The sequence below is a fragment of the Achroia grisella genome, unplaced genomic scaffold (genome assembly GCF_030625045.1).
Source record: "Achroia grisella isolate CSIRO2021 unplaced genomic scaffold, CSIRO_AGI_Agris_v1 utg1186, whole genome shotgun sequence".
Taxonomy (NCBI): domain Eukaryota; kingdom Metazoa; phylum Arthropoda; class Insecta; order Lepidoptera; family Pyralidae; genus Achroia; species Achroia grisella.
In genome coordinates this window covers 2727267-2752383 of record NW_026712592.1, presented here as the reverse complement: position 1 = coordinate 2752383, position 25117 = coordinate 2727267, and the positions used below count along the sequence as shown (strand labels likewise).

The 25117-nt window shown below is 33.1% G+C and overlaps 1 protein-coding gene across 1 annotated transcript; it reads left to right on the top strand.

The window, feature by feature from the left end:
- Nucleotides 1-1998: 1998 nt before the first annotated feature.
- LOC131854494 (voltage-dependent calcium channel subunit alpha-2/delta-3-like) lies at nt 1999-23850 on the top strand. The gene is made up of 25 exons (XM_059205624.1): nt 1999-2222; nt 2294-2558; nt 3070-3235; nt 3531-3662; nt 4292-4572; nt 4896-5125; nt 5789-6011; nt 11762-11902; nt 12020-12112; nt 12386-12409; nt 13058-13084; nt 13398-13478; nt 13774-13848; nt 13934-14041; nt 14815-15074; nt 15756-15913; nt 16297-16425; nt 16841-17034; nt 19586-19720; nt 20130-20399; nt 21019-21115; nt 21406-21572; nt 22173-22334; nt 22692-22841; nt 23704-23850. Exons 1-25 carry the CDS (start codon nt 1999-2001, stop codon nt 23848-23850), a joined length of 3939 nt encoding a protein of 1312 aa, XP_059061607.1.
- Nucleotides 23851-25117: the final 1267 nt, after the last annotated feature.

Below are 25117 nucleotides of genomic sequence, written 5' to 3'. Positions count from 1 at the left end.
CCTTTTCTTAATGGTTTTGAATTGTAAGACTATTCTAAATATTATATAATTAAATTGCAGATTTATTTAAAAATAATAAGCCGTATTTATTTTATGAAAATTGAAGTCGTTTTGTATAAAACTAATAAAGGAAAATTAATTTTAAATGCCTATATGTCCTTAAACCTTATTTTTTTCATTTCTCAATAACTTATTTTATTTTCTTATTTTAAGCACTTCATTAAATATAGTATATATTTTTGTATACTACTTATATTTATTAATGCACAAAATATAATAATTGTTTCAGATACAATACTCTTGTTACTCAGCGCGGTAGCACTGGGCAGTGGCGCAATACTGACCGCTAGTAATGCCAAAAATAGCCCCGAAGAAGCAGCCATAATTTGTGGCGCTGAAGGTTCACATGGACAACTGATAGCTCACGAGAACTGCAACCAATTCTATGAATGTGCATTTGGATATCCCGAAGTACACACCTGTTACGAAGGGTTGTTTTTCAACCCTGAAAAGGAGTATTGTGACTGGCCGGAGAATGTGAATTGTGTCCAGTGAGAGGTTCTCACAAAAGTTGAAGAAGAGAAGAAATTGATGGCATGCCAGTAATCGTAGTTAAGAAGGTTTATTATAAAATCACACGTAACATTATTATTAAATAATATAATATAATCTTTATTCAAATAAACTTAATTTTAAGCACTTTTAAATAGTTTGTTTGTTTTTCAACCTACACCTACATTCCGAATGCGGATTCAACTAAGTAAAATGGGCAAGAAACTTCATTATTTGCCGTGCTAAGTCAGGATTCTAATAAGAAAAGACGCTAAGCAAATTCTTATAGTATAAACTGTATTGGTATCTTGGCATTTCCCGAGGCTTTATTTAAACGGAAGTCGTTATCTCCTATCACTTTTGATTTCCGGAGAAGCATTAACAAAAGAGATTTCGTTTGAAACTTCTAACTTGATTATTTTTATCATTAGCAATTTAGTATCCTTATCTGTAACAAATATGAGAGATATGTCATTTCATCATTTTAACAAACAATATTGTTATCGATTATAGGAATATAATCAATACCTACTAGCTTAAAAACAGACCTTCACGACTTATATGGGGATCTTGGGACTAGATCATGTTGTGCGTATTGTCCAGATTTTCATTTAGTTTGAAAATCGTTCAGTTTCAGCGTGTACCTAATCGACCTAAATTTTTAAATTTACGACAGTATTTGAAACAATCGATACCTACCCAGTCACCACAATGTTTGATTACATATTATTAATTTATAATCAATATTAGTGTCATCGTATTAATAGGTGTCTATAAAATGACAAAGTAATCCAACTCATATGAGTTGGATTACTTTGTCGATAAATAAATTACAAACCTTACAGCAAATTGTGTCAAGACCGCGCATTAATGCTATTAATTATATTAGATATCTCCATATTAATTCATAAAATAATATAGATTGGTATCTACTATGTTCTACAATGTATGAGCCCAAGACATAATAAAATATCTTACATAGATTTTTAATACAATCATTTAATTTATATCGCAAATTTTACTAAACTTTAACACACAACTGAACTAGCAGAGGATGAACAAATGTTATAGATTCAATTTCTTGCTATTAAACACAGCAGACGCATAAACATATAATATATTTAAACGTATCATCCTTAAGTTTTAAAAACCCACCTCATACTGGTAAAGCCAAATCTTCGAACAAAATTATGTCGGCCAGATACGAACTCACAACCTAGGAGATCCATCTATTACTTTTTCGGTTAAACATTTCCCTATAACAGAATTGGGTCGTCCGTCGGTTATTCAGAGCGGTGCCAGGATGTCTGGAGCCGGCTGTCTGGGCGTCCCGGAGTCTGCGCCCAAGTCCACCATCTTCAGTCGCATAGCGTCAGTCCACAACAAGAGTGAAAACTATTTACTAACAATACAAGAAATTATAATTATTTAAATAGACAATTAAATATGAATCTTCAGTTATTCATTGTTATTATCTTATTATCATATAACAGTTGCTTGAAACAGAAAAATCTCAATAAACAAGAAATAAATAACAAAACTTCGAGTGTAAATAAAACAGTCACTGTTATCCCTAAGAAAGTTAACGTAACTGAGAAAAAACAAGAAAAAATTAAAATACCTGCGATTAAGAAAATAAAACCTCCGCCTAAAATGATATCACTTGACTTGTAAGTATAAAAAAACTTGTAAATTAAATTATATCTGTGAAAGAAAATACTATAATGAACATTGATAACAGGGTACAAGAGTGGGCCCAGAAAATATCAGAAAAGTTATTGGAGCAAGAAGAAAGCGTGGTCCATAGGAAAGCATTACTACAGAAGTTTTCAGACATTAGTATAAAAGAGCGCAATGGATCAACAATAGTTCGCAAAATGGCAAAAGATCTGGAAGAGCTGCTAGTGAGGCGGATGCAAGCCGCGGAGAACATTATGCGTCGTGCTGAGGAGCTTGCTAATTTGGACAACGAGCCGCCAGATGACTACACCTTCGACTACAGTGTGGTTAGTACACGTGACGTATTTTAATCATCTCGCCTAATGAGTAATATAGCAAGGTGTAAGAACATATTTATACTGTCTGAGTCATAATAGGCACAATATTTTCCTTCTATTACTACGCTGGTCTGGCGAATTATGGAGTTTTTTTTGTTCTAAGTAATTCTAAGGCAACAGTTGTTTGACTACATAAGCTTGCGTAATATATAAACACAGACAAACCATGCTTAACGATATTTATTTTTAAAACTCGGCTTATATTATGAATACACAAAATATACAGTACATATATATGTATATACAAAATTACATGTAGTCCCAAAATACCTTTATAATTATTATTTTTTGTTTTACTTTTATTATATTATATGACAGTACATGTAGGCTTATAATTATTTATTTAATTTATATAATATTATTTTCTGTGCATATTTATTTCTTTTCATTTTATATAGTTGTTCTTTAAAAATATTAAGATTAGTGTAATAAATAAATTAATATAGAATATTCTTAAAAGGACCTGAACGTATTGAAGAAAATGGAAGTGCCAGAAGACGAGCTTATAAAACCCTACGATTGTAGAAGTTTGAATAAGGTTAACCTAGGTAGAAGTACGCATTTCGACGCTGAAATATCGATGGACACTTCCAGCGTTTATGTGTCACCAGAGGTTTTTGACTGCAGTGAGTACCTAAATATTGATATAAACATGAACAAACAAACTCTACCAAATGCAAGACTTAATAAATCTTGGCTTAAATTTAAAAACATATAAGTATTAAAATTTTTAATACTCTTAGCTTTGATACTCATTGATTTATGTTTGTCATTAAATTTATGCCCCTAACAAATATTAGTAGTGAACTTTAAAAGTGACTCCCCTTTTAATAACATTGAAATGGCTTCCTTGATTATGCATAAAGACTATTAAATAAGAAAAATAGTAAAATATACATTTTAGAAACTCTTTTTTGTCAGATCCTGATGTGATTAATCATCTGCACTGGTCTGAAGGTTTGTTATCAACGTTCAAAGAAAATTATGCTCAAGATTCAACTACGGAATTCCAATATTTTTGTAGCGCGAAAGGATTTTTGCGACATTATCCTGGTAAGCTTATTAAAAATATTCTATTTTTAATACCTTTTACGTTAATATTATATTTATTTATTATAGTATAATACTAATAGTATAATATAGTTTGATAAAAATTTACATCATGAGCGTAAACGCATGATTTTTAGACAAAAGCATCGAATTCCCGAACCTACACAGATCCGTAGCACATTTAAGTGCTACGTATTACGTAGCACGAATTTCTTTTTACACTAGCTGGAGCCTGTAACTTCGTGTCTACCCTTATAACTTTTTGTTTGTAAATCGATTGAAATGGAAGAAACGCTAAATTTGTAGTGAAACTTATCCTTTATCATCTCGCTTATAAAAGTAGTGTATATACCATTGCACGGACAATCAGACAATTTCTATAAGTCATTGGGTTCTATCGTTCATAAGGTTTCCTAATAATAGTTTTTTTGTATATTTTCAATGTATACATATACTTCCGTTATAGGTAATTTCATTACATTTACAGATAATATTGCCCATAGAACAGTTTCAGAATTATTATATAGATCATATCTTTTCACTGGACTGACATTAAAATTTTATTTGTTAAAAGAATATATGCACGAAGTTCATTCTCACAAAATACACAGCCACAATTAATCTGCTTTCAGCTGCGCTGTGGGATAGTATGTATAAATTGAAACTAGATGCTGACAGTGTATATGATTGCCGCCTAAGGCCCTGGTACGTGAGCGCCGGTGGAGCTCCCCGTGACGTACTTGTGTTGCTGGACGCTACAGGATCAATGTCCAATTCAACTAATCAAGTCATCGCCAAACATTTCTTATTGGCCTTACTGAACGCCCTCACAGATGACGATCATGTCAACGTGTTACGATTCAACATCAATGTTGAATCTTTGATACGTTGCTTCAATGATAAGTTTGTACCGGTTAGTACGAATATTTTTTTTAATTAGCTGAATTGGTTTGTGAAAAACAACCTTTGGTTTTCCATTCTTTAAATTCATAATCACACGATACAAACATTTGTACAGTCTGTGCATTTTTATGTACATTATATATATTTACAAAAAAAAAGTATTTCTATCAGTGTGTTAGTACCTATCAATAGTGGCTAGAGCTCGACTCGATGCTTCGATTGGAATTAAATAGCGCTGTGGGAATTGTCCAGATGAGACTAATAATATTCTCATTATTTACTATTCTTAATATTTTTAAAATTATATGTTTGTATATTATTATAATTATACAGGCAAACCACGTCAACACAGCTGCCATCGCAACAAAAATGGACCAATACGCTTTGCTAAACAAGACTGACATGAAAATGGTATTCCGGTATGCCGTACAGATGCTGCAGAGCCAACGTAGTATGAAGGATCGACCAGCTTCCTGTCAACAGGTCATCGTCTTAGTTACTGACAGTGTTGAGAGTAACTACACAGAGCTGCTGAAAGATTTGGATCCCTTAGGACGTATTAGGTCTGTAAACCATCTTCTCTGATATAAAATCAAATGTTCTGCTTGAATTTAGTGTTATTTATATTATCAATCAAACCACACCCCAATAGATATTTTTAAGTTGTTATAATTTTGCCATAGTTTTTATAGTATCTCAGAACAACTGTTATATCGCCATCTTGTTCCAAGTCAACGAAACCTTGTGTTATAAGGTACTACACAACTGACAGAAATACTCAAATACATGTTTTATTGTAAACACACATATAATATCTATACATAGAAAATATCCAGACCGATATAATAAATCTTAATCATGAATAATGTACAGAAAGCCATATATGAGGAATCGATACCGCAACTATCAAGTAGGGTGGTGTGCTAAACCGCTAGACCACCATAGGTTATATTAAAATTATGGTAAATCTATTACTTCAAGGGACAAGCGACGAATGTCGACGAAACTACCCATTGTCAGGTGATGAAAGACTTAACAACTTTATCCTGGGATCAGACCTTCACATATCCAGCATAGTTACATATATGGTTTACGTTAATTGCTTCATTACAGGAAAAATGAATTGTCTATTTGTATTTATACGATTCAGTTGACTAGTGCCTTTGTTGGTATGCGAGTATGTACAGACAAGAAGTCTCTAATCACTTTTCATAATTTAAATTCAGACTTTTCACTATATGGCTTCACGATCCTTTCGGATTGCGCGACAATACACGTGAATACGGTGATATAATATCTTGCGACCGGGACGGATACTTCGCTGAGCTTAGTACGGACGCTGACGTGACCGAGCAAGTCATGAGGATCCTTCGCATTCTGGAGCGGCCTCTAGTGGCGCAGCGTGAACATCGACTCAGAGTCTTCAGCGATGTATACGCTCACGTTGAGGTAAATTTATATTTTTAATTAACTAGCTGTGCTCGGGGTTTGACCCGTGTGAAATTCATAGCCCACGTGTTATTCTGATGTATAAGCTATATCACTGTAAAGGTTCAATAAAAACCGTTCAGTAGTTTAGTGACACAATCTCTCCTTAGCTTGGATAGCTGGCTTAGCTGACTGGTAGAGAATGCTATCAGGCATTAAGTCCGCCATGCATACAATTTTGTGTAAAAAAGCATAAGGAAATAGGACAGTTTTTGCTACTTAACTACGTCAGCTTAAACTATCCTTGTAATGTATTTCCCTACTTTATATCGTTTATACATAAATTCAAATTCAAATTCAAAAATCATTTATTCATGTAGGACATTTTGGCCGCTTATGAACGTCAAATTTTTACATTATAATTTTATTTTTTTCCCTACCGTCCAGTTCGGTATATAGATCCAATTGAGAAGAACTGGCAAGAAACTCAATTGAATTACTTTTTTTTTAAAGCCAGTTTATTTAATGTATATTTATATAGGTGTCTATGTCTAACATTAAATGAAAATTCAGTGCATGAACAACTATTGCCATGCACACTCGTCATTCAAGTAATCGTTTAGTGAGTAATAGGCTTTGCTCAGTAAATATGATTTAACAGATGTTTTGAATTTATTTAAGGGTAATTCCAACATATCCTTTGGTATCTTATTGTAAATTTTTATACCTATTCCCATAAAAGACCTATTAACTTTTTCTAAACGATACTTGGGGACAGCAAGTTTGTCTTTAAATCTTGTATTAATATTATGAATATTGCTGTTTTTTGGAAATAAGTCAAGATTTTTATGAACATATAGGATATTTGAATATATAAATTGAGAAGCAACGGTGAGAATATTTGCCTCTTTGAATTTCTCTCTTAATGAGTCACGACTCTTCATACAGTAGATCGCTCGAACGGCACGTTTTTGTAATATGAATATATTTTTAATATCTGCCGCTTTTCCCCATAGTAATATTCCATAAGAGAGTAAACTATGAAAATAACTAAAATAGACTAATCTAGCAGTATCAGTATCAGTGTACTGTCTGCTGAACTTAGTTTCGCTGCAAGGCTTTGAATTTGTGCACCCCATTGTGTTTTATTATCTAGTGTGATTCCTAGAAAGACAGTAGATTCTATAAATTCCAGAGATTCGTCATTTAATTTAATATTGCAATTAGTATTAAAACTTTTAGACAGAGAGAAATTAACACATTTTGTTTTTTTAGCGTTTAACATAAGATTGTTAGTTGTAAACCAGTGCAGGAGACGCCGCAAAGCACTATTTACATCGTCATAATTATTAGTCATTCTATTAACTTTAAAAATCAATGAAGTATCGTCTGCAAATAATACTATGCCGCATCTATCCTGCATGGCATATGGGAGATCATTAATGTAAACTAGGAATAAAAATGGACCGAGAATAGATCCTTGAGGTACACCCATTTGCACAAGTGACCCGTCAGACGTAGCGTTGCTAACCTTCACTTTCTGTATTCTATCAGATAGATAAGATTTTATTAAATTTAAAGCATTGTCTTTGACGCCATAAAAAGCAAGTTTTTTTAGCAATGTATTATGATCAACGCAATCAAAAGCCTTAGAAAGGTCACAAAAAACACCTATCGCATCCATTTTAGTTTCCCATAGCAAATACGTGTCTAAGCATACCTATATTGAACGACCTAAAAACCGAATTGACTATTGTATTAAATTATTTAAATTGAAATAACTGACAAGCTGCATAAGGATTATTTTTTCAAAAATTTTACTGAGTGCTGGGAGTATAGATATAGGTCTATAATTTATTGGGTCACTTCTATCTCCAGATTTAAAAAGCGGTATGATTTTACTAATTTTCATTATGTTAGGAAATTTACCTTCATCTATACATTTATTGAAAATAAAAGCAAGAGAGGGCGCAATAATTTCCATTATACTATCTAGTATTTTAACAGATATACCCCATAGATCCTCTGTTTTTTTATTATTAAGCTGTTTGAATATTTTCATTATTTCTACTGATGATGTATGTCTAAAGTTAAATACAGCTGATGACTTGCTAACATTGTCTGTTAGTAAAGTTTCAGCAGCAGACGGGGAAGATTTTAGAGCCTGTGTCGTAATTAATGGAATATTAGTGAAATAAGATTCGAATGTATCCGCGACCTCTGTGTCGGAATTTACCAATTTGTTATTAATATTTAAAGCTATTTTACTATTTTGAAAATTAACTTTTCCAGTTTCGCTATTTATTACTTTCCAAGTGGCTTTTATTTTATCTTTAGATTTAGTTATTATTTTACCTAAATAGAGAGACTTAGCTGTATGACAAACCTTTTTAAATATTTTCGAATAAGATTTTACATGTTCATGAAATAAGGGATCGGATATATAGCTTCGTTTTTCGTAAAGTTCGTAAAGATTAGCCCTAGACTTATAAATACCAAACGTGGCCCAGTCACAAAACTTTGATTTTACACTAGTTGAAAAGGTTTTTGTTTTAAATTCACTGCTAGCTTCATGTTCAATTAAATTAAAAATATGTTCACATACAATGTCCGGGTCATATTGAGGTACTATGACACTATATATTTTATGTTCAATTTTATTTTTAAAACGTGCCAAATTCTTTTGTGTTATTTGTCTGCATGTAATTGTTTGAGTCCCTTTGGATCCCTTAGTTTCAATTATAACTTTTTGTCCATAATGATCAGATCCAAGACAGTCGAAATTCATTTTCACCTTTACTTCACAATTACAAAAAACATTATCTATACAAGTGGCAGAATTTCCTGCGACCCTATGGGTTCTAAAAAAAGATTGTGCAAATTAAATGATTTAAATAAGTTAATCAATCTTAAGCTTATTGAGCATTCCGATAATAAATCAACATTAAAATCGCCACATACAAATAATGTTTTATTCCTCCGTGCGACTCGTCTCAATGCTTCCTCCATAGCCAGTTCAAAAGAATCAAAACAAGCCGATGGCGGACGATAAACGCAAATTATTATACAAGTAACTAATTCTACGCAAGATAGTTCAATTGTTTGCTCAATAGAAATATTTACAATGTCTTGACGGTTTTTATATTCTACATCATTTTTTAAAATAATAATTGACCCGCCATGAATGGCATTGTTCCTAGCAAAAAAACTAGCTATATTATAATGTTCAAAAGGACAAATTATTTCATATTGTTTAAGCCAATGTTCTGTCAGACATAACACCCGTACATTGTTAGATTCTAAGAATAGACTTAATTCTAATTCTTTGCTGGAGAAGCCACGAATATTTTGATGAATAATGACCATATCCTGTGGCTTAACCAATGTCGTAGATGTTAGTTTAAATTAACACATGTCACATTATTAGTATTATTACTAATATTACTAATTAAATCCGTTATACTACTTATAATGGGATCATAAATGTTATACGCTAGTAAACTAGCAATAGTCTTTTTTTGTTTTTTAGGAAGATAAAAATTACCTCCCGTCATATAATAATTTGTAACAAATTTGTTACTTTCAAAATAAAATATATCATTACAATGATATGTCATCGAATAAATTAAATTATTTATACTATAAATGAACTTATTCTGTTCATTAGTCAGGGATTGAGAGTAGGGAAATGCGCATAATAATATTTTACCTATACCAAGCTCCACTATATTATATAATGATTTTATTAAATTAACTATATCAGATTTACGCATATGCAAACAATTCCCTAACGCTATTACTAGGGTCGTGTGAATATCATATTTTTCATTTACTATATTTCTTATAATCTTATATATACCTGATCCCGGAAAACAATTATTTATTACTTGTTGCGAGAGACAGTTCGATAATAAACTACCTAAATCCTTGCCAAATTCATCTGAATAAATAATTGTTCTCCTGATGGTTTCATGTACAGTGCTGCATTTATTTACTTTTGTACTGTTTCGTGTGGGTAAACATGAAACGTCTGGTTCCGTGACGGATGAGATATCAATGTTCAACTGATTATGGTGGGACGGTTGGATATAGTTATCAGACTCTGGTGAATTACAGTGACATCTATCCGTAAGAGAAACAAACCGCTCCATGTTGTAGTTACCTAATTTTATTAAATTATCCAACTGATCAGAATATTCATGTATTTCATTCTTAGCTGATTCGTATTTCAAAGATAAATTGGACAACGAGTTCTCTAATAGTTTAATTTTTTGTGATAATTCATCTATTTCTAAATCTTTGTTATATATTTTTTCTTTACAATTATTTAATTCTATTGATAAGTCAATTTTTTGCTTCCTAGTAATAATTGATTTTAAACACTTTTTATGACTTTTCACTAAATTTTCTGATTTTCGAATAAATTTATTTAATTTTACATATTTTTTTAACTTATTACTACTATTAATAGGTACTTTATTAGGACTATAGGAGCTTGGTGTATTTGTCAAATCTATGGTCACAAGGGGCAGAGCAGATGTTTGATCACTAGTAGTATTTAACATTTCTGTATACAGATCCATGGTCTCGTTATAACTACTCAACCGCCTGTGATCCAACAAAGATTTATTTTGTGATTGAACTTCCTCAAGGTGCCGCTCTAGATGAGTGATTTTCTGCAATGCTGACTCATATGTGTCTCTGCACAGATCATATTTATTTACAATTTCTTGAAGTTTTTCATTTTCGATATGTAGAACTTCAAAGTCTGTACTGATCTTCACTAGGTCATTCTTCAGAGCCACATATTTATCAGACATCAACTTAATTTCAATCTCACTTTCATCTCGTTCCTGTAATAAGGCCTTATTTAATTCATTGGATTTTTTTAACTCTAAGAGTGTCACCTTGAGCTTAGCATCAAGATCACATGCTCTGCGGGACATCATTTTTAATTATTATGTTAAATATCTACGAAACAAGACAACAATGAATATTATTCAATAGAAGAAATACAGTGTTGAAAGTGCGCTATTTCCCTTCAATAAAATAATTTAATAATAAATATGTAAATAAATAAATATTGTTAGTAAAAACTTTAAATACCAATACTGTTACAAAAAAAGAATTAATCTTATATATTACCACTACAGTAAATATGCCTTAATTTGTCATATGATATCTAGCAATGGCTATGGATTACTAATATTGTATTGTTATTTAATCAAATACATAAGTTTAGTTTCGCACAGCTATTTGGAATATATTATCAATATGATAATAAATAAATTTTATGAGCTGTATTGTAATAACAATAATATTTTATGTTAGTGGGTAGTTTTTTTTTTTCCTCTCAACAACAACAACCGATCTTCACTATCGAATATTTAACTTTAATATTATTGTTTATTTGTAAACGGATATAGTAATAGTGAAGTGTAATAACTGTATTTAATTATTAAAGGAGTCAATAGAAATCCAAGACTTCTATTGTAAATTACCAATACTTTGACAGTTGGCGGTCCCACAAATTTTGTAACGTAGATTTTTGTCACAAAGAAATCACAGATTTGCACACCAACAATAATCGACGTTACTTATGCCCAAAACTCACTGATTATATACACTAGTATCGTTATTTCACAAGTAATAAATTAAAAACAATAAATAAATAAGAGCCAACTGACAAAGACTGTTATCGGCAGTGTTGCCAGAGAGAAAAAAAGTATATTTGTTATTTAGATTTAATTATTAAATATTTAACTTTCTAGGATCCACGTCGAGCAGAATACTATTGGTCACAGAAAGAGAATGCCGAGCAAGCCTACCGATATAGTGAGCTACGTCGCGATAAGAAAAATCTGCTGAGCAATCATCGGCTCAATCAAGACTACATGCATCAAGAAAGTCTTGTATGTATTTCATATATAAAAACGTTGTGCTGAAGAAGTTTGTTTGTAACGAGGCGATAAAAATTAAACTATTTGCATACAAAAATATAGTACATACCTACATATTTGTTTTTCTAGGAAAAATATGGCTATTATTATGAAGGAGAAGACATTAACTATCGTCTCCAGATAACAGTATCTGTGCCTGTGTTTGACCACATCACTGTTGAGGTAAATATATTGACATAAATAAATAACAATTTACATGTACTACAAGTGCTAAACAACTTATAGAAATACGTGAAAACGTATTTTTATCAATGTAACTATAGCCATAAAACAGTAACAGTAAAATAAATATTTGTACGTATTGTGTCGTATAATAGCGCTCCGATATGAAGGACAAATTCAGTAATATATTTCAATAAGTAAAAACATTTGTTTCTTTTTTTTTTGTATCACATAAAATCCTAAAATCCTGATTCATATATTTTTTATTTTCAGAATATTACTAAAATATTGGATGAGGTTAGTGAATATTTTATATTTAGCCTTACCACTTAGGTACATGTAGTCCTCATTAATGCATTTGTTAATTTCATACTGTAAAACTATTCAGTAGGTATAAATATTAAATGTAATAGTTTTGATTAAACTAGTGTATGATTTAAATATCTAAAAAAGCTAAAATTAACTTATTTAGACATCGTGTCAAAAATACACTCATATTTTCATCTTTTTTAGGTCTAAATAATTTTACTGTGTATAGATAACAAACTTATACCTAACTAATTACTATACGTAGCAGCAGTAGAGCTATTAAATATTATTAAATTTCGAACGATAGACAATTAGAATACCTATACATCGTCTGCATTAACGTAAACCATGACTCTTTTACAATTAAAGGAATGATGAAAGTTGATTATTTTATAAATAAGAGTTACTTCATCTCTGTGGGGACCCCTATCTTTATTCTTACATTTATGATGTAGGTATTTCATTTCGACTAAGTAAATTCTTTGTCATAATCTGCTTCAAAATCGTTAAATCGCAAGGCCTTTATGTTTATATCTGATACATCGATATAGCAGTTGAATATTTATTTAATCAATAATCAAACACATTGAAACGATCTTATCAAATATTAAATACATATCAAAATTCTGATTTTAGGAATGGCAAAGGAATTCTACTAGGACGGTAAGTAAACAACATAATCCATTTCTTAAAACATGCTAATACACAATTTATGATAAGTTATCTGAGTAGGAAAATAGACATATATAATATTACTGAGTCCTAATTATTATACAAGTTGAGCGACTCTTCTATAGATGATGGTAGAATGGAGCTGCCTTCTGTTTTATCGGTATACCTACACTGGCAGTGTAAGATGATAAAACGAGAATGAAGTGAAGTCAGTTAGCCGACGCAAATTCTCAAAGAATTTCCTTACGTATGACTTTACATGAGATAATATAAAAACGTTTTTGTTACCGTATTTTTTTTTCAGTACCCAGTGAACAGGCTACTAGGTGTGGCTGGAGTAGATATACCAGTCGATCATTTGAAGATGATACTGCCTTACCATCAGGTAACTCTAATCCATCACACTAATACAGAATCTTAAAGAGAGTATTGACATTATAATATGAAATAGATAATTTAGTTAGGAAGTAAGTACATAAATTAAAATGGTAAACGGTCCGGCGACTGCACTAATCTGACAAATGAACTGTTTAAAACATATATGTATTTGTATATATCGTTTAATATATCTAAACAAAGCTTACAAAGACATACACCTGGGCAAAGACTAGACTGACATACTCTTATGTATAGGTATACTAAGAAGAAGTTTAGTGTGGTCTTCTCTTTCTGTTTTACAGGCAGGCGCGGGTGGGTCTTTATTTCTTATTGATCATCGTGGAAACATAGTATTACATGACAATCTAAAACCTACGGTAAGTTCTAAAACCTTCCTACTTTTATTTTTTTTAATATTTACCCAACATAACGCAAAATCACGACTCTACTACCCTTTTTTAGTTTGACGGGGACATTTTGAAACCAGGATATCGCACCATAGACTTTTCTGATATAGAACAAGCGGGTATCAGTCATTTACCCAGATTTTACCCCCCAGATTGGAAAGAGGTGAGTACATTATATATCTATACATACATACATATATATGTGTATGAAATATAAGAACTGTAACATAGGTGTCCGCATAAAATTGTTATATCCAATTTAATGTAAGTTTTAAGTAATAACTACTCAATCTGCTTTAAATATCATCAAGTTTTTTATGAACAATTGCACAAATTATGACTATTATGAAAATATAATTAAACTAGCTTTTGCCCGCGGCTTCGCTCGCGTTAATTTATCCCCTTAGGGGATGCCTACGTCACAGTAGATTTATGCATGCAAAGTCTCAGCCCGATCGGTTTAAAATTGACAAAGTTTCATACAAATTTTCATCCACAATTTTATCCCCTTGGGGGTAGAATTAATCAAAATCCTTTCTTAGCGGATGCCTACATCATAACATCTACCTGCATGCCAAATTTTGGCCCGATCCGTCCAGTGGTTTGGGCTGTGCGTTGATAGATCACTATGTCAGTCACCTTTGAGTTATATATATATATAGATTGAAGAATGTCATTGTCGGTTGTAGCTTCCACATGAAATGTCAGTCACAAGCGAACTTTTTTAAACTGTAACGCAACGTAATATGGTAAACAAAGAATTAGAGTCCTAGCTCTATAGCTCAGAATCAACTTAGTTAAACGGTAACTAAGACGATGTTTACAGCACTGATCATAGTGTACAGATGCCAAGACTTACTAGTGCAAACGTTTGAGAATCAATAAGTATTATTCTCTGATCCTTTTTATAATATCAAAGGTTTAAACTTTTTACAGTTCCGTAAATCTTTGGTAATCGAACAACCACAAGGCACCAAAAATATATTATCTAAGAATATTTTTGAGGGAGGCATGCGCGCTATTGTAGAAGAGAGGGAGTATCATTGGAGGAGAGTATTGAATCACTATACCGCTGTGGTCGTCATTCCCAAGTATAATCGACGTCGGGCTGTCCCTAACGGCAGCTTCACCCAAGAATTAGCAAAGGAATGCTTGAAAACTTTATCCAGATCAGAGTTCTCCATACATCCAGATTGGTAATAAAAATTCCATATTCTATCAGACATTATCATCCAGTTTTTTTAATCAATGATAACGGAATGGTACTTGCGCTAATGGTATAAGCTGGCGAGGCACAAGTGGAGAATGAGAAGATGAGCATAAGGTCAGATCAGTTAGCCCATTATAACAAATTCATAGAGACGACCCTAGAACTATCGTGGTTAATTCCTGATACCTAGTCCACATGGAAAAACCATTTTTGATCCTTTGAATGTATTAGATGATTTAACATAATTATTGATTACCTTGTATTTACATTATTTATTTTATTCAGGCTACATGGCTCATATTGTAAATACCTAACTAACATATAGGTATATGAAATAATATTAAACTATAAATATAAATTATATCCGTGGTCACGGCACTGATGACGGCAATCTGCCACGGTATCGCCGATACACTATCTCCTTTGGCCAGTGTTCCGCCTTCATGATGGTAGTCAGCATGTTGGTGGGGACCCGGGCCACAAACGTCTTGCAACTCCCTTTGTGACTATAATACAGCTGCGTCACCCTCAATGTCTGACTACTGCTGGTCCGTATGTAGTCGACAATGTCCTGCTCCTTACACATTATGGTCGTAAATCGTAATTCATCAATGTTAACCTGAATTTTAGAAACAGAATCCTGTAATAACAATTTCTCTTTACACAGGCTGTACTGTCGCCATGTGGAACCGTATTTCGACTCTAGAAACGCTGAAGTACTTCACTTCATAAGGCGCCGTAGTGACGAACCTAACTTTGCAATGAAAAAACTCAAGCATCTGTTCTCACCAATACCACCGTCCTTGCTGGAAAAAACCTACCAATGTGAGTCTCGCTAAATATGTGTTTCACATGCATATGTAACATAACTCTAAATGCAAATAACTTATGTGTGGTATACACACTTAATCTTACTAATATTATAGATAAAGGCGAAAGGTTGTGACTAAGGATGGATGAATGGATGGATGTTTGTTACTCTTTCACGTTATGTGTTATTTTTCTTATATGTCAGAATAACACCTAGGCTACAATTTTAAAAGATATTAAATAAATTGGACGAAATATAATGATAAACGTCAAGTAAATGGGATGCGGACAAAGTTGCGCGGGTTAGCTTATGGTTTATAATTGTAGATAACTAAGATACCTATATATTATTTTGCCAACAAAATCTAAAAACTCTACTATAATCCCTTTATTGGTAGGTGACGAGGAACTAATGGCTCACATGTGCAAAGAAGCGATCGCAACGAGCCAATGGGCTGAGGATCAAAAAGACCCCGAACAAGACTCCTCTGTTCAACTTGGTTCGGTCACGGCGTTCTTCGCTAGTGGTTCGTGTCTGTTGCGTTTGTAGTAGTTAGTTTCAATGCTGAATTTGAACTTGAACTTTCAGGAAATTAGTATCTACTATGTTTCGGATAATAGTATGATGTTGCACAATTGATCGACAATGTTGAGCATAATATAAAATTAAGCTTTCACAGCACACGTCACTTGTGTAACACTGATTTTATTTATATTCGTATATAAATGAAACTGTTTTGGCGGCATGTAACTAATACTTGTGTTACTAAATGAAAAAACTACGCATGAAATTATTAAATGGGCAACTACAATAGTTTTATACTATAACACTATTGTAGCTGAAAAGAAAAAGTGCAGAATATAAAAATTTTGCGCTTATGCAATGGCATAGATGGTGTTGTGTGAATTCTTCGAGGGTATGATTATTATTGCTGTGTTCAGAGAGCGGTCTGTCGCGGTGGCAACAGTACCATGCGGCCAGCCGGCACGCGGACCCGCCGAGCGGCGCGGAGTGGGCGCGCGGGCCCGACGAGCCGTGGTACGTGCGCGCCGCCGCCGCCGCCGGCACGCTGCTGCTGCACGCGCCAGTCACGCCGCACCGCCGCCTTAGAAACGCAGACGCCATCGTCACGCCCGTTGGTATCTCCTAAACTGAAGAGGAAACCCCACAACACATGCTACGTGGTTATAGTCCACTATATCCTGAGGAGATAAAGACCATCGCTCCTAAGAATATCCTTCAATTCTTGTCCCTAACGAGTGTAGGTAGCGAACTCTGAAAAAGGGCGAGCACAATAGATCTATGTAGATCACAAGAGCACATCCAAAGAGCACTAAACATCATAGTTAAATGGTGTAAGGAAAATGAATTATCAGTAAAACCTGATAAAACAGTAATGAAGAATGCTAATAGGTATGCCAAATCGGTTGAAAATTTGGTATAGTAAAGCTTGTATGTATACAAACATATTAGTTTTTGTTTTAGTCAAAAATACCTATTAGTTTTGATTTTATAGGCATTTAAACTTACGATAAATTTCGGGTCCCGCTAACAGTCACGTGACATGTGACGTCATTTTACAACGCTCCGCTCCTCTTAGTAGTGAGTCGCCGGCGGTAGGTCAGTGGCTAAGGAGTTTGTGCATTTTGTTTTGTTTTCATCCGCGCATTACGTTAATATTCTATTAATGAAATGGATGAAGGAATCGAAAAAGGGCAATCGGATGATCTGTCTAAAATAGATGCACTAATGGTTGCCCATTATTTATCAACAAATAGTGATTCATTGACGCCGAAATGAGAAGAATAAAAATGCAAAGGTAAGTTAACTTTTCTTGCTATTTAGAAAATAATTTATCTGTTTTATTATCGTATTGCAAGTATTGCAACTCTAATAGGCAGAAGTACCAAACCTTTTAAGTATTACATTATAGACAACAAATGTGTGTTAGAGTTTTATGTATATAGATACGTATGTATGTATATAGGTGAATATAGGTACTTCTTTTAATAAATTTAACTAAACACATATATTGATTTATTGCAAATGTAGTGGGTTGAACAGATGTACTAAACCTTTAATTTGTTTTATCTTATTAATAGGCCGTTTTATTTATTTTTATTTGTTACTTATTCCAGGTCGGCAAGAGACAGCTTTGGTGATGATGTTATCGGTTACATACAAGTAAAAAGAGCAAGTGATATTTGTACGGTCAAATGTAAAATCACGCGCGTATACCGCGTACGTACCACACGTTATCGTTGCAGTTTAGAATGTAATGAAAAGGACCAAGAAGTTTTAAACGTAACTTGCGAAGATTGTGCCGCCAACAGAGGCTGTAAACGTACTATAGCATTTTTAATGTGGCTACATCGTCGAAGAGAGGACTCAACGACTGTTATCAAATTTGTTGGATTTTTTTGTGGTTATAATAAAAATACCTATTACTTTGGTGGTAGTATTTGTATATTTCGGCACAACACATGATTTCCTAGTATTTCGTTTGGTTATTTTTGAAGGTATTTATAATTTCTAATGAAACGTAAGACGACAGCACTCTCTCAGCACGCTGAGAGCGCGAGCGGACTGAGCGACTGTTGTACTATGACGTCACACCGTCACACGAGTCCGCATTGCACGTTTACTTCTATAAATAAAAAACTAATTGACGTATTGAAGTAATTCTTTCACTTATTTTTTTTTATTTTTGACAGAAAATATGGATAGCTAATAATTAAAATTAGTTAACATTCTTCATTGTTCCGTTTACAAAAAGGAAGAAACTTGACAAACTTGTCATGCCTAAAGTAAATGGAAGAATATTAGCGCCCTATTAATATTCTTATAATATCATTATTATAAGAATATTAATAGGGCGTAAGACCTTCGACCAAAAACTGACATGGAACGCACAATATGGAATAAGCCGACGGGTAGCCGGGCCCAGATGGGGAATTAAAGTAAAAACAACATATGCATGATGACTAGGGTCCTCACAGGACACTGCAAATTAAACAAGCATATGGCTAAACTAGGCCTATGCACGACAAGAATCTGCAGATTCTGCCAAACTGAAGAGGAAACGCCGCTTCACATCCTATGTGGTTGTAGCCCACTCATGCATAAACGAAATATCTCCTTTGGAAAGTTTACACTCTTTCCCGAGGACATAAAAACCATCGCTCCTAAGAATATCCTTCAATTCTTGTCCCTGACGGGTCTATGTAGCGAACTTTGAAAAAGGGCGAGCACAATAGATCTATGTAGGTCGCAGTGCTACAGGTGCTACAAACATCTGACAATAGCCCAAACAATCCAATAAAAATGTAGATCACAGTGCTACAAGTCCAAGCACCTGATAATAGCCCAAACAACTCAATAAAAAAATCTCCTACCGTTCACTACCTAATTCCACCATTAATCTTAGATAAGCGACTCTAAAATTTAAAAGAACATTAAAGTAATAAGTTGAAAACAATCTATTTTATCACTACCCATTTTACAAAGCAAACAGATTAGCGAGTAAAATTGGTAAAACTGACGTAGCCACATAAACAAATTAACAGTTAAAACATTATAAATATAAATGAATATTTTTTCAAACAAAACTTAATAATATAAGGTTGTAATTATGAAACTGTATACATTTTATTTTTATTTTGTAATATAAAGTTGTCATTTTATAGGTCGGTGCTCGAGGAGAGTGGCTGACTGCAGCTAGAACCCTTGGACACCCAGAGAAAGGCATAGTTGGTGTAGCCGGTTATCACTTTTATCCGCAACATTTGGAGGATTTTCTTGATCTTATTACTAATTTTCCTGTAAGTGTCTATATGAACAGGGTATAGATATAATCTATGTATATCTGGATAGTATTGTTTAAAATTATTTTTAAATCGTCAAATTTCAATTAATTCGTAGTGTAGTTTTTATAAAATACATTAAATTAATCACTCATTGAGAATTATAAAGTATTAATGCAACTAACCCAATTATGGTAAGTATTAATATTAGAAATTTAACTTAAGGTCGTGGTATGTTTCATAGTCTTTTTCATTTAAAGAATATCGAAAGATATTCTTTCCAAACTTAAAGCAATATAACAAATTTTTTTTTGAGATATCCTATGCCAGTCTTTGTGATACAATCTATGTTAAGTCTCTCATTAACGGCCAACTAAAAATTTTGTCGTATCTTACTGTCATTTTTAATATTGGTGTGGTTTACTAGTGTAACGAAGAGGAAGCCGACTGTGAAACTAAATGCGACGGCACAACTTGGTCGTGTGTACTAGTAGACGAGGGTGGTTGGATCGTAGCTGGTGACTCAGAGTATATGAGGACTAGCAATGAGGATCCAGTGAGGAGACACCTTGCCGCTGTGCACCCCGCCGCCATGGTGGCACTGCTCGACGCTAAAGTATTCCGACTAAACTGGATACATGATTACCAAGGTGTCTGCTTCGATTATAAAGACTCTACTGACACGGCCTCTGCCTTAGTAAGTAATAATAATAATAACCCAATACAATTCACACAATGCTATTTATTTACCTATAGCACAGATAACATAATATTACATACCTATAGTGTTGATTTTAATTGTCATTTTTTTGCTCCTTTTACTTTAAACTTTGTAATGTTATATGGTATACACAAGTAAAAATAATGCATTATTTAGTCCCAGGATAAGCAGACCTTGTGTTATGGGTACTAGCAACTACTACTACTGATTTAAATACTTAGAAACATTTTTTTTTTAATATGTTCATAATATACATAGAAAACACACAAGACCTAATACGAATACTATTATACTCATGAATACGAATATTCGCATCGTGCGAGCAATCGAACTAGCGACATCGGAAGTAAAGCAGTCTGCTAAACCGCTAAGGCAATTCAGCGATTTTTCGACTGAAACCACATAGCATTTAGGTGATCATTGACATATACCTGCGACTAATATTAAGATTAACTACAATCATCTATTACCTACTTACATTCAAGTTTTGAGATATTGATATACCTATCTCAAAACTTGAACCAAGAAGTATACCGCTATTTTTTTATTCTACAGCGTTAATTTGATTTGGTAACTAATGATATGTTTTTTGTAGATGGTACCATCACTACTAAAGTATTTATGGAGATCTGTGATACTTTTGTTAACAATATCGCAAGAGATTGCAACAATATTAACTTTATTGAGCACTAGTAAGTATATTTGTGTAACTAACCCTAAAGTTTATTTTCTAGGAAATAAACTTCAAAAGAATGTAGAATTGTATTATAGTTTTTTAACAAATACCCTCAGCATCGTGACGAGCTGCGGTCTCGCCGTAAATAGAAAACGATCGGCGTAGTTTGACTTTAGCGATACATATAGAAAATGTAACTTTAGTATAGATTTTTATATTAATTTGTATACTTTTAATCGAAAAATGTTTACAGAAATTGTATCTACAAATCTACCAACATACCTACATTGAAACTGCATATTATAGGTAACGGAGTATGGGGCGATACAGAAGCAGAGAAAGAAAAACGCCGTAATCGTCTAAAACGTGATTATGAGCGAGAGAAATACGATCGACTCTTCGACACAAAGGTGCTGGTGAATCGGACTAGTTTCGCAGCCTGCGATCGTTCACGGCCCATGTACGAATTACAGGTATTTTACTTTGTTTAGTAATAAGCACTTGCAATAAATCGTTACGGCTGTTATAATATAATCTATAATAAAAAAAAATAATGAAAAAGTAATAAAATCATATAGCAACACAAAGTTGGTAACAAACGTAGGTATGTAGGTATTACAAAAATAATGTCTGTATGTCTGACCTAACACTCTGTGTCACTTATTTCCATTGCCGAGCTTGCTTTGTAACCTGCAATACAACAGAATCTGTATTTGTTTAATTCTACTAGCTCATTTGAAAAAAATAAAAGCAGAGTTTCTTCTCAGTTCTATGTCGCTAGAATCGACTAACCGAACTAACGGAAAATTTGACATATCATTAGAGACGGTAATAGACATGAATAAAGATATTTTGATTTGAGTGTCATATTTTTATTTGTCATATATGTATATTTCGTTACCCAAGTTCATTGGTAAAGTAAAAATGTAAGTAAGTACTTTTTTTGTACAGTCTATACAGGCAATCGACATAAATCGTATTATCGCCTTTGTATGGTATTAGTCCTAATAAATCGTTATGCAACTTCGCACTCCCATCCAGCACTTATAATCATCTCAGTGTTTGTTTGATAGCGTACTGCGCAGGCTCTATCAGCGCTGAAGCGTGTGCCCACCGCTTGCGGCTGGCCGCTGGCCGCCGCTGTAGTACCCGACACCAACTTAGTGTTACTGGCTGTTTACAATGCCTGCCCCCACACTGGCAAGCCGGTACCGGACCCACTCAACAATGAACCGGTATTTAATTACAAGCCTTATCATACATATTAATTATAAAGAGGTAAAGTTTGTGGGTTTGAATGTTCATGAGAATAACGTATTGAACTAAGTTATCTATTTTTGTAATTAAAAAAGATATAAATGAGGTTTCGTAACCTCTATATTAAAGTATACGACGCACTGTAACTTTTACGCTAAAGAATAGTAATGCAGCGTATTCTGATGTCGCTGTATATGGTATTAGGCATGGCGAGTGACAGTATTTTCCACCAGGTGGATCATTCACTAGATTACCATTGCAAATCATATAAAAAAACTATGTATCTACTTCCGTCGCTATTGAAATCTGCAGCTTTGTGCATCAAAATGTTATAGGTCGACATGATACAAGTAACAAAATTGATGAAGAAGGAAATAGATTGGAACAAGTTGGATTCGGCGAGCAGACTGGCGTGCTGGCGCAACCTCGAACCTCTGCCGGGTCGCCCGCCGCACACACCGTGCTACCCACACAATTATACACAAGTAAATTATTGTGCACAATCTTCTATAACAGCTGCCTTTACACGCCTTTTCATGTGCGAATCGTCTTTCATGCAGGAAAAATCTTGTTAATATTATAATCGCGAAGTTTGTGAGTATGGATGGATGTTTGTTACTCTTTCGCGCAAAAACTACTGAACGTATTTTGATGTAACTTTACAGTATCTAATATAGCTTATATACATCAGAATAAAATATAGGCTATAAATTTCATGTGGGTGAAACCGCGGGCACAAGTAATAGAATATCAATCGAAAATTATTAAATTAGCATGCGCAGAGCTAGCGCATTTTCGCTATTTCGCATTCTTCGATCGTGTGCTTTAGCGCCTTTGCTTAATAATTATTTATCACTTATAAAGGGGCGGACATCTGACAATGGAGCAAAAACAGAATTAGAGTTATTGATAATCTTAAATCTGTCTCTGAAAAATAACATTTGCGAATTAAAAGATAGTGAAATGAGTCATACACGCTAACACGCGCGAAATGATGATGAAAAATTACAAGTTAAGTACTAGATTTGCACCTTACGGTTACGCGCGCTGGGTTACCCGCGCAAAACCGCACGCGCTCCAAATCGCGTGAAAGAATGAGTCATGTAAAGGCAGCTATTAGTATTTATTTCTAAACTTTTGCGTATGTGTACTACATTATGAATAGAGTTCTCTCGACGTTTCGAGTAGGCTGCTGCACAAGCTGTGGTCACGAGCTGCTAAATGGAGTAACAGCAAATGTAAATGTCGATAGGTGAGAGAACGAAAATAAATATACCAATCTGGCTAACAACTAGTGGGATTCAATTAATAATCACAATTAACAATCACATTAACATGTTATTTCAGGAGGAAGGTTACAGACAATGTGGCCCCTGGTTCCCAGATCCCGAACCGGAGATTGCGAGTCACACAGCATTAACCAAGTTCATGCCTCAAGTTGTTCCTGTTCTAATACTTTTATATTTGAACAATTTAAACATTCAATTGTATTAAATCCAATACAATTTTTTACCTACTTCATAAAGGTTTTAATCGACTGTATTTATATATATAGATATATATAAAAATATTCATGTTACACAAATCTTCTTCAATCCTCGAAATGACTGAACCATTTTGTTGATTTATTTATTAACTAAACAATTTTAATTGAAATCGGTTTATTAAACAGAACATACAGAATGATTGAATGTCAAGTAAAATATTTATAAAATTAAAATAAAACGACCGATTAATTTAATTTAACTCGTTTAGTCAATGATTTTAACTTATTTATTTGGTTCGGAAATATCTAATACTGTTCATGTCTAACACACAAGTCACACTTTCCCATATTTCACTTATTACATTACATTTCTGCAATAACTATGGGCAAAACAAATACCGGCAATTATTGTGAATATATAAATGTATAATATATATTACGATTACATACATGTGTACTAATTATATATTGTAACTGCTTTCATACTGATTATACTCATAAATAAATGTTACTTAAGACTTATTGGTTTTGATTTAAATATGCAACATTTTGTACCACCTATATAATATACATATTAATACAATAGACCAATGCATTCGATTTTTTCCACTTACATCCGCAAATCCCATAGAATATAATAAATAGAACATATTGACAGAAGCATATAATAGGTGGAACTTGGAAACATTGTGATTTACTACAAAATGCGGTAAAGACTCATTGAACCGACAAAAATACACACCTTTATAATTATTTTAAATTGTCAATATGTTCGAAGTATGCTATACTTTTTATTTATTTATACATATAATACTTTAATACATACAACCCTGAAAAGTCAGACTATTATAATGCTATACTTCCATTTCAATGGCTAGTGAAGAGACATTATTTTTCATGAAAGAAATTTAATTTAAATGTACCGATATTTGAGAAGGAGAAAAATATTCTTTTAATATCTGATATTATTATTTATAAGTCTAAACTTCTAAACATTACTTACGTAGATAACCTTAACTAGATAATATTAGACAAAAATAGATCAGATGGTAATTTTGTAATTTCAATAACATATTTGTATAATAATATCCTTCAATTCAAATGAACTTTCAAAACTGATAGAACCTACCGACTTTATATTCTAATTTGCATTCATATTACACATGAACAATTCAATATTAAAATTTTTCTCATTGTAATTAATTTCTCTCTTCGTTTTTTAATCATAAAGACATTTCTATAGAAACTAAAAGAAATCTAATGCTATGGCAGTTT